An 11,061-nucleotide genomic window follows, 5' to 3' on the forward strand; every position below is an offset into this window, starting at 1 on the left:
GATAAAGTAAGAAATATATCTGTCGTTTTAATGTCAGCGGTTCCTTCTGCCAAATTAGAGCTCCTTAACAAGCAGCTACGTCAGAGTAACGAGCTCCGCCCACTCGCTGCCCCGCCCGCAGTCTCCGCGCTGGAGTTTTCTGTTTGTGCCAAAGTAAAAGCGTTCAAATGGCTTGAGCGTCTCCTGTCAAAGTGGTTGCTTGGCGTCGCAGTGGAGTGACAGAGTGAAAAGTTAGATCGCTTTTCTGCCCATCAGCTCGCGCAGCCAGCGCTAACTGTCGTACAGTGGGCCATACACAGCCCCTCTTGCGCCTCAGGGTTTAATGTTAGTCCTTTTAACGTGCGATGTGCCCTCCGGGCTCAAACTACATTCACTCGTCGCTGGGCGCGTGGTGGGATAATATAGGCAAAAACGAGATTTTTTAAAATTAATTTTGCCTCGATTTAAAAAAATGCATTCACATAATACATTTCTACAAAACAGTCTAATTAAGCAGTAAGGGTCAATGTAAGTTCATGAAATGTTAAAGCCGTTGATAAAGGTCTGTGTGAAAGGCACAGCACAGTTACATAACCTACCCGCTCTCTGCTAACGGACGCTTTACTGCACATTAAGGTTACTTGCTATATTTATCTTTTCATCACACGAGGTCGATCCGATTGCCTGCCTGCTCTTTCAGAAATGTCAAAAATGTCCCTATTTTCTCAAAATAGTCATAAAGCTGCAGGAGGTAGTGTCTGCTTAGTTAGCTGATCTGTGCAGGTCACGGAAAGTAAATTAGAGATTTACAAGTCCTTTGGTACAGTTTTGCTCACCAAGAGTAAATCTTACAAATCCGCGGTCACAGTTTATAAACCGAGAGTAGGGGTTACTAAACTGCCGGGAGCAGATCTTCCTCCTCACCTTTCTCTCTCGTTAGTGACCCCTACCGGGCTCCGGACAGAGAGGGCGTTGGAGTAACTGCTGGGGTCCTTCCAGTCCAGCAGGGGGTGTAATACACATTTCAGCTGGATGGCGACCGCTTCACCGCCCGAAGAAGAGGTGGAGTCTTGTAGGGTCGCTCAGTCTGACCGTTTCATTAGTGAACGGCTGTTAAAAGAGTCTGAGCGCCGTGTTTACACAGTGTGTTGGGTAAGAGGACTGTTCAGTTACTGTTAACACAGCTGACACAGTGTGTCGGGTAAGAGGACTGTTCAGTTACTGTTAACACAGCTGACACAGTGTGTCGGGTAAGAGGACTGTTCAGTTACTGTTAACACAGCTGACACAGTGTGTCGGGTAAGAGGACTGTTCAGTTACTGTTAACACAGCTGACGCAGTGTGTCGGGTAAGAGGACTGTTTAGTTACTGTTAACACAGCTGACAGTGTGTCGGGTAAGAGGACTGTTCAGTTACTGTTAACACAGCTGACACAGTGTGTCGGGTAAGAGGACTGTTCAGTTACTGTTAACACAGCTGACGCAGTGTGTCGGGTAAGAGGACTGTTCAGTTACTGTTAACACAGCTGACACAGTGTGTCGGGTAAGAGGACTGTTCAGTTACTGTTAACACAGCTGACACAGTGTGTCGGGTAAGAGGACTGTTCAGTTACTGTTAACACAGCTGACAGTGTGTCGGGTAAGAGGACTGTTTAGTTACTGTTAACACAGCTGACAGTGTGTCGGGTAAGAGGACTGTTCAGTTACTGTTAACACAGCTGACGCAGTGTGTCGGGTAAGAGGACTGTTCAGTTACTGTTAACACAGCTGACGCAGTGTGTCGGGTAAGAGGACTGTTCAGTTACTGTTAACACAGCTGACGCAGTGTGTCGGGTAAGAGGACTGTTCAGTTACTGTTAACACAGCTGACGCAGTGTGTCGGGTAAGAGGACTGTTTAGTTACTGTTAACACAGCTGACAGTGTGTCGGGTAAGAGGACTGTTCAGTTACTGTTAACACAGCTGACACAGTGTGTCGGGTAAGAGGACTGTTCAGTTACTGTTAACACAGCTGACACAGTGTGTCGGGTAAGAGGACTGTTCAGTTACTGTTAACACAGCTGACACAGTGTGTCGGGTAAGAGGACTGTTCAGTTACTGTTAACACAGCTGACACAGTGTGTCGGGTAAGAGGACTGTTCAGTTACTGTTAACACATCTGACAGTGTGTCGGGTAAGAGGACTGTTCAGTTACTGTTAACACAGCTGACAGTGTGTCGGGTAAGAGGACTGTTCAGTTACTGTTAACACAGCTGACACAGTGTGTCGGGTAAGAGGACTGTTCAGTTACTGTTAACACAGCTGACACAGTGTGTCGGGTAAGAGGACTGTTTAGTTACTGTTAACACAGCTGACAGTGTGTCGGGTAAGAGGACTGTTCAGTTACTGTTAACACAGCTGACGCAGTGTGTCGGGTAAGAGGACTGTTCAGTTACTGTTAACACAGCTGACGCAGTGTGTCGGGTAAGAGGACTGTTCAGTTACTGTTAACACAGCTGACGCAGTGTGTCGGGTAAGAGGACTGTTCAGTTACTGTTAACACAGCTGACGCAGTGTGTCGGGTAAGAGGACTGTTTAGTTACTGTTAACACAGCTGACAGTGTGTCGGGTAAGAGGACTGTTCAGTTACTGTTAACACAGCTGACACAGTGTGTCGGGTAAGAGGACTGTTCAGTTACTGTTAACACAGCTGACACAGTGTGTCGGGTAAGAGGACTGTTCAGTTACTGTTAACACAGCTGACGCAGTGTGTCGGGTAAGAGGACTGTTTAGTTACTGTTAACACAGCTGACGCAGTGTGTCGGGTAAGAGGACTGTTCAGTTACTGTTAACACAGCTGACGCAGTGTGTCGGGTAAGAGGACTGTTCAGTTACTGTTAACACAGCTGACGCAGTGTGTCGGGTAAGAGGACTGTTCAGTTACTGTTAACACAGCTGACGCAGTGTGTCGGGTAAGAGGACTGTTCAGTTACTGTTAACACAGCTGACGCAGTGTGTCGGGTAAGAGGACTGTTCAGTTACTGTTAACACAGCTGACGCAGTGTGTCGGGTAAGAGGACTGTTCAGTTACTGTTAACACAGCTGACGCAGTGTGTCGGGTAAGAGGACTGTTCAGTTACTGTTAACACAGCTGACGCAGTGTGTCGGGTAAGAGGACTGTTCAGTTACTGTTAACACAGCTGACGCAGTGTGTCGGGTAAGAGGACTGTTCAGTTACTGTTAACACAGCTGACGCAGTGTGTCGGGTAAGAGGACTGTTCAGTTACTGTTAACACAGCTGACGCAGTGTGTCGGGTAAGAGGACTGTTCAGTTACTGTTAACACAGCTGACAGTGTGTCGGGTAAGAGGACTGTTCAGTTACTGTTAACACAGCTGACGCAGTGTGTCGGGTAAGAGGACTGTTCAGTTACTGTTAACACAGCTGACGCAGTGTGTCGGGTAAGAGGACTGTTTCAGTTACTGTTAACACAGCTGACGCAGTGTGTCGGGTAAGAGGACTGTTCAGTTACTGTTAACACAGCTGACGCAGTGTGTTGGGTAAGAGGACTGTTCAGTTACTGTTTACACAGCTGACACACTGCGCCCTGCTCAACGGGGCTTCTGCGCTCCTTCATGCGCGGGTCAATCACATTTTGGTCTGATAAGTAGCACCAAAGCTAATATTAAGCTGATATTAACACTGATACTTTTAAAACGCGAGATTTTTAGTGATTTCTACCGTGAGAAGTAGTGTAGAATTATATTTGCAACCTTTCTGTTAATAATAGATAAACTGTGTAGGGAAACAGTTCCTAATGGTCGTCCTTCACAGAGTCAACAGAAGCTACAGTCAAAAAGAGGAAAATTAGTCCATAAAAATTACATCAAGGGATGAAAAGATAAAACAAAATACCACGCAAGTGGCGTTAATGTTACAACAAACATGTTGAAAGGACGCAAGGTGAGGAAAACACTGAGAAATATATAAATAAGCAGGGGAGAAAGTGGAGCGTAGTTAGTTTAGAAGGAACTTTGTTATAGGGTTTCCAGCTTTTCGCTATGTTTCTTTATGAATGTACAACTTTTTTCATTGTACTGCATTCACGACTCGTGTGCCTGAGTGAGAGAAACAGAGAAGAAAAAGTAGATCCTGCACAGTCAGAGAAAAGGTAGTTACTGTGCAGGTAGCCTGTGTACAAACTGTTAAAGCTACAATAACATCTTAAGGTCTTAACACCTTAAGGTACCCTTTCATAACATAATAAAAACAGAATGATAAAATAAAAAGCCTGCAGAAAAGACGAGTTTTACAGACTCAGTGCAGTTTAGAACAGAGAATTGCAACGGATTATGATAGTTATGTTTCCCAGCTAAGCTAAAGTTACTGAAGGTGAAAAGAAAGTGAGACTGAATCTTTTGCATGAATTGCAGTGATTTTATTTTTGTTACTTTTCTGCCATCAGTTTCTAATAATAGTGATGTGTATTTATTTTGCTGCTAAAAACAGCACCTAGTATCAAATATCATGTAAGGATTGATTCTCAAAAAGAAACATCAGGATTAGAAATGGTGTAATTTCAGTATCCATCCGCTCTTCCCTAACAATGCCTACACTGATTGGCGTAGGTGCTGCATATAACTGTGTTTAGTTTTGTTCTAAATTCTAAAATACGAATACTGTAAGATACGCACTGGTGTGACGGGTGTTCCACTGGCAGACCTGTCTCAGTGATCTGTTCTTCATCAGTGACCTTAGCCACAACTCAGTGCAATGAACAACAGTAGAGTACGCTGTATGTCCAAATATGTTAACGCACCCTTTCTAATTTAGCTATTTTAAGATGCATCCATTACTGATACAGACATTTAATTTAATTGTGTTCACAAAGCTTATACATTGCCAAGTGAATAGCAATGTCTGACTGCACAATTCTCAAGGCCAAGCATCAGTTAGAGGGGTGTAAAGCTCCCAGTTTTGGCTTTGGGATATTCTGTTGTTATAGTAATAAAATGCTTTTCCGAGCATGTTGCGGACATTGTCAGTACTAAAGAACACTGACCTACTACATGTTTTGTTACAAAGAAAGCATAATAAGGTTATCATAGGTTTGGAAAACAGTTTTTAAATGTAGCACAGTGAGAGAAATTAAGCTTCTATCTTCTGACCTGAGGATGGTCAGCTCCCTCCATTGTTTGTCCTATCTGCTGATCTGAGGTGGTCAACTCCCTGCATTGTTGGTATGGCCCTTTGATTGCCGACCATAAGGTCACAATAACCCTCCAGGGTGGCAACCATCAAGGAGTGTTGATTTTCGCCATCCTTGCAGGGAGTCGGCATCCCTGTCCTTTTGATAGGGTAATCAACATCCCCCTGCTTAACCCCCTCTTCTTTATCACCCTCATCCCCCTTGCTTACCCCCCCTAAAACTCCTTTTCCTCACCTTTATCCTCCTCCCACAACTTCCAGTGTATATAAGGTCCTCCTAAAATATGCCTAATCAGACTGGCTGTGATAGACTGGCTGTGATCGACTAAGCTGTGCCCTTCAGTTTAGTGCTATAAGCAAGATTATTTCTCCTGTGCCACTTCAGTAGAGACAGCAGACAGCGGAATGGCTTTGTGTGCTGCCAGTCATCCCTTACTCCAGAATACTCGAAATGCTTTGAGGAGGTGTTTCAAGCAGAACAGGGCATTCTACTCCAACATCAGCGGCCCTCAGGAGGAAGAGATTCGTCAGAAACTCCGGATCTTTCCAGGAGGTTCCGTAGATCTTCAGAAACAAGAGTCGGGCATTGCAGTGATGACAGTCAATAATCCTGCACGGATGAATGCTTTCTCAGGTACATCATATGACAAGACATTTAATGTTCACTTTCTGACATAAATTTTTCACCATTGCACTGTTAGTCTTTTCTAGCCTGTCTCTTTTCCAGGCAGCATGATGCTAGAGCTGGAGGAGCGAGTGAATGAGCTGGAGACGTGGACAGAAGGAAAAGGCCTAATTGTGCAAGGGGCTGCTGGAACGTTTTGCTCTGGATCTGACCTGAATGCTGTCAGAGCAATATCAAACCCACAGGTTTGATATTATTCATAATAATGTTAAAACATTAAGAGGTTTTATACTGAAAATGCAATTTACAAGGGTGTTTTTTTTTTATTTATTTACAAATCAAGAGCTGCAATTCAAGCGAGATGTGATGCAATTTTAACTATATTTAATTACATTATCAACAACATTGAAAGTGATGTGAAAGAAATTTAACCTACTAACACAGGGCTTGTGAATTAGGTGAGTTAGAGCAATCAGAAGTGACCAAACACCCATGTGCTGTAAATATGACAACCACAACTAGCAGCCTTCAAAGCTCATGTCAGAAAAAGTGAATATCTTGGCCAAAACACAGGCCTGGACTTAAATTTACAGGAACCACAACTTGCAGTCACAATATTGGTGAGAGAAATCTCTAGATATTACCCAAATCGTTTATCCCCAATTCTGAATATATATATCAATGTCATATATCAATCAAGTGCAAATGCAAAGATCGAATACCCAAATTACGTTTTTTGTTTTTCTAAAATAAATGAACACATCCTATATAAAGAAAGAAAGTATGACATATGACATATGAAATATGACATTTTTCTGTAAATTTCAGTGCACAATTTATTTTTACTTGCTGTTGGAAAACATGTAAAGACCCCCCCAACAGATGTGTTAAATTCAGTAAATAAAAAATAATTCTGGACTAAAATTTGCAGAAGTGTGTTCTCTGTAGAGGACATTTTAACTTATTTTCAGTTAGGATATCATCAAAAGATGTACTTTGACCAAGGATATCTGTAAAATTTAGTAGGTGACTCCTATCATGTTGCAGTTTACCCAGTTTCAGGAACATGATTAAATGCAATTACATCAAAAAATAATAAACCTGTATGTAAAACCTCTTCCTTATCTATCTTCTATTTCATTTCCTTCTTCTCTTGGTGTTTTAAGTCCAGATAGAAGCTTTTAAGAAAAGTTTTATATTCATAAAAGTAAACTGGATTTTTTTTTTCCTTCCAGGATGGCATGAAAATGTGTATGTTCATGCAGAAGACCCTAACAAGACTGCTTAGGTTGGCATTCACTAAGTGACAGCTTTTATTCAAAATTGCTTTGATTATAGAACTAAAGTTGATATTCATCAGAGCTTACTTTTCTGTCTTAGGTTGCCACTCATATCTGTGGCTTTGGTTGAAGGAAAGGCTTTGGGTGGGGGTGCAGAACTCACTACTGCCTGTGACTTCAGGTAAATTTACTACACCTCATCTAATTAGTGAATTCCGCTAGCTTAAGTTGTACTGAGCTGCGCTCAGTTTGTATAATCTCCATTGAGAAAGAAGACAGTAGAACCATCAAACCATCTAATACTTTTGGAAAGGTGTAGTTGCATTTTTGGTCCAGAAATAATCCAACATCAGTATCTGACTTTGAGTGTATATTTGTTTTATTTTAAATTAATAGCCATGTTTCTGTTGTCAGGTTGATGACATCTGATGCTGTAATCCAATTTGTCCATAAACACATGGGCTTGGTGCCTGGATGGGGCGGTGCAGCAAGGCTCGTCCGAATTGTTGGCAGCCAGAATGCCCTGAAATTGCTTGGTGGTGCAAAAAAAGTTGATCCACATTTGGGGAGGCAGATTGGACTAGTCGATGAAGTGTTGAGTTCTCCTCTCGGTGAAGGCAGTTCCCTGGTGGAGGCAGAGCAGTGGCTGAGCCAGTTCACAAAGGGATCTGCTCCGGTAATCAGGGCTGTGAAGCAAGTGGTGGTGTCTGGGAGAGAACTTTCTCTGGAGGAGGCCCTGAGAACCGAAAAGGATATATTTGGGACTGTATGGGGTGGGCCAGCCAACCTTGAGGCTTTGGCACAAAAAACAAAACATAAGTGAGAGAAATTATTTTAAAACTAACATTTTGCCTCTGTAAAGACTAAATATTTCTATTTATATTGGGGGGAAATGAGCCCCAAATAAGCCACACTCAATCTAAATTAACATATTTCTCACATGGACTTTTTAAAAATAATTTTATAATGAAATAATTTTTTCCCCACATAATCAGGCATGTTATGTATGATTTGTTTAAAAGTAATCAACAAAAAATAAGACGGAAATTCTGCACTGGACTTAAAGGACACCATTGAAGCCCTCTTGTAGTCCCTATAAAGCAGCCAGTTATGTATTTAATTCATTTTAATTCATAACTATTTTATATTTTATTTTAATTATTCATGATTTTTAAAAAGAATCGATCAACACTCTTTCATGAAAGACTAATAACAAACATTCAACTGAGAACAATTGTTAAATTGTTAATTTGTTGATTTATATTAAGCTCAAGATTTTTCTGTAAATGACAGTTTGGATGTACCTAGTGAGTGTTTATATGTCTATATACAGACTAACTACTTTATTAGGTACTTGTAACTTGTATCTACATATTGCCAATTTTATCAGCTCCACTTGCCATATAGACGCACTTTGTGGTTCAACAATTACAGACTCGTCCATCTGTTTCTTTGCATAATTTTTGTTATCCCACCTTTACCTTGTTCATCAGTGGTCAGAAACCCCCCCCCCCCCCCCCCCGGGGACCTCCACAGAGCGGGAGTTGTTTACGTGGTGGATCATTCTCAGCACTGTAGTAACACTGATGTGGTGGTGGTGTATTAGTTTGTATTGGATCAGACACAGTAGTGCTGCTGAAGTTTTAAAACACTATGTCTACTCACTGTCCACTCTAGAGTCTCCTACCTTGTTTGTCCATCTTGTACATTTACATGTACGTAAATGTAAAGACTTTAGACAGTAGCTCTTGTGCTGCTGCACAGTTTGTGTTGTTCATCCTCTATTTTTTCATCAGTGGTCACAGGATACCGCACACAGGACGCTGTTGGTTGGATGTTTTCAGTTAGTGGGCTACTCTCAGTCCAGCAGTGATACTGGGGTGTTTAAAAAACACCTGGATTAACCTTTTGAGTGCCCTGAATTCTGGGGGGTGCCTGAAAATAAACATATTATGATGTTATTCTGTCTGTTAGGAACTGATTCCCATAATTCAGGGAAAGGCCATTGTTTAACTGCTTCACCTACAATCAGTGAGCTTCTGTCTTTGGTGTTTGGAACTAACTAGAGATGCAGCCCTGTTCTGCCTCAGGGTGGGGCTGTAGCAAATTGGTACATCTAGATGGTCCTTCATAGCCTAGGAACTGTAGCTATGGTTGGAATACCTCTGAAGAAAATTTACAATATACTGTAGCAATAAAAACTTGCCCAACTGGTGGAAATTGTTACTTACAAAAGAGGAAAACTAGAGTAGACTGTTTACTAAACAGGAATTGTTAAACCAAATGTGTTGTTGTCATTGAGGCTATCATCAGTGCCAGCGAATGAGTTAGCAGCCAGCAAATACCAAGGGGCATTTCGCATACTGGTCTTGATCATTGCAAACATGGTATTAGACTGAGCACAATCTGTTATGGCAGAACTACAAAGGGCATATATGTAGTAAATGGAGCTGATAAAATGGACAGTGACTGTAGATACAAGCTAGGTGTACCTGATAAAGTGCTCAGTGAGTGTATTTAAAAAGACACTAAATTGAAGTTTGTATGTAACGACTCAGTAAATAAATATATCTGAAAAGCTGTGTTTTTCAATCACTCTGGTGGTTTTTTGAAGACTTCTTTTTAGCAATAGTAAACTCTACACACTGCAAATGTCCACCTGACTTCAGTCTTGGTCAGAGAAGCTACCTTTTGAAATGGAAAAGAAACATATCTAGATCATATGGTCATATTGGTACATTGCTTACATATTAATCTCTATATTTTGGGAATATTATCAACACCACCCTTGTTTGTCCCTTAGAATCCTGAAAAGTCTTTCTTTCCAAGACCTTTTTTAACCAAAGTTTTCATGGTGGGGTTGGCATGTGAGAGCAGTCCCTCCATATGGACACAAACATCCAAAGCTAAAAGAATTATATTGGGTCAAAACTCTAAGTAACTTTTTAATTTCTCCATTTTTAAAAACATTTCAATGATGTTCTGTATAGGTACCAAAGCCAAACCCTTGAGGGGAGACAGCATTTGTACCCTGAAAGGAACAGTTGTTCTGAGAGTGTGTATTACAGTGGTAACATCTGTGTTTTGAGGGGGAAAAAAACAAAAATGTTTTTTCTCTATGGACAAAACCTCACATCTCAATTTTTGTCTTTTTTAACACAATTTGAAATTGTGTTTATTTCTTCTCCTGTAAAGTTACTTTTTGGAGGTATTTTGTTCAGACCGTGACAGTATTATCTATTTCATTGCAAAACACATCCAGAGTGAGGGAAAAAGGAAAACTTGTAATCTATCAGCTGTCAGAAGATGACTAAAAATGTTTGAATATAAAATCATTTCTATTTGTAACCAGTGTTGTCAGTAAACTGGCAGTAATTTACCTTCAGTCTCATTACTGTCTTTATTCTTCTGTTGTGTGGAATCCTAGTGGTTGAAGCCCTTGGGCTTAACTGATGATTGTCCTAAAGCCATCTGTGTAACTTCAACAAGCATCGCTTTACAGTGTAGAAGTAGACAGGACATTCCTGTACTGCTGTATCTTAGCCCTATTTCTGGGATATAAATGAAAAAACTAATGGGGTCTGGCAGCCACCTTACTGTGGGGAAACGACAAGATTCACTATCACAAAGCATCACTGTGTCTAAGAGTTTTTACCCCTACAGGGTGTTAACATACGGAATTCACTTCCTAATGAATTAAAGATGTTTGAGAGGAAAGACGTTGAAGACGAGGAAGTTGAAGATTTAATATCTTTTTCAAGTCAATCATATCTTTACAATCAAGTTTGTGCTAGAGGAGTTTAGAGAGAAAGGGAGTTTTATGAACAGAGAAGAAAGTGAAATAAAAGTGACGTTAAAGAGAAAAGTGGGCTGGTAGGTGAGTGTAATGACTTTGTGACTTCAGCACCAGCTCTGTGTCTCTCTTCAGCATCTTTGAGAAAAAAAGAGGCCTGAACAGGTCAATAGAAGTGAATGTGTCACCACACTCGTTTA

At 41.2% G+C, this 11,061-nt stretch overlaps 1 protein-coding gene across 3 annotated transcripts; it reads left to right on the top strand.

The window, feature by feature from the left end:
• Positions 1 to 1,015: 1,015 nt before the first annotated feature.
• Positions 1,016 to 8,583, top strand: echdc1 (enoyl CoA hydratase domain containing 1). Of its 3 annotated transcripts, none has more exons than XM_017710330.2 (6): positions 1,016 to 1,131; positions 5,549 to 5,797; positions 5,891 to 6,033; positions 7,024 to 7,076; positions 7,169 to 7,249; positions 7,483 to 8,583. In XM_017710330.2, the coding sequence occupies exons 2-6, from the start codon at positions 5,569 to 5,571 to the stop codon at positions 7,889 to 7,891; spliced, it is 915 nt and encodes a 304-aa protein (XP_017565819.1). In that variant the 5' UTR covers positions 1,016 to 1,131; positions 5,549 to 5,568; the 3' UTR covers positions 7,892 to 8,583. The 3 variants fall into 3 exon arrangements, with proteins under 3 accessions (XP_017565819.1, XP_017565820.1, XP_037393250.1); XM_017710331.2 differs by having other exon boundaries at positions 1,027 to 3,918; XM_037537353.1 differs by lacking the exon at positions 1,016 to 1,131 and having other exon boundaries at positions 5,642 to 5,797; positions 5,875 to 6,033.
• Positions 8,584 to 11,061: the final 2,478 nt, after the last annotated feature.

The sequence above is a fragment of the Pygocentrus nattereri genome, chromosome 3 (assembly GCF_015220715.1).
Source record: "Pygocentrus nattereri isolate fPygNat1 chromosome 3, fPygNat1.pri, whole genome shotgun sequence".
NCBI classification, from domain to species: domain Eukaryota; kingdom Metazoa; phylum Chordata; class Actinopteri; order Characiformes; family Serrasalmidae; genus Pygocentrus; species Pygocentrus nattereri.

Coding starts and splice junctions, on each gene's coding strand:
- echdc1 (XM_017710330.2), top strand. CDS start 5,569: ATGGCTTTGTGTGCTGCCAGTCATCCCTTACTCCAGAATACTCGAAAT. Junction 6,034..7,023: donor GAGCAATATCAAACCCACAG/GTTTGATATTAT, acceptor TTTTCCTTCCAG/GATGGCATGAAAATGTGTAT. Junction 7,250..7,482: donor ACTACTGCCTGTGACTTCAG/GTAAATTTACTA, acceptor TTCTGTTGTCAG/GTTGATGACATCTGATGCTG.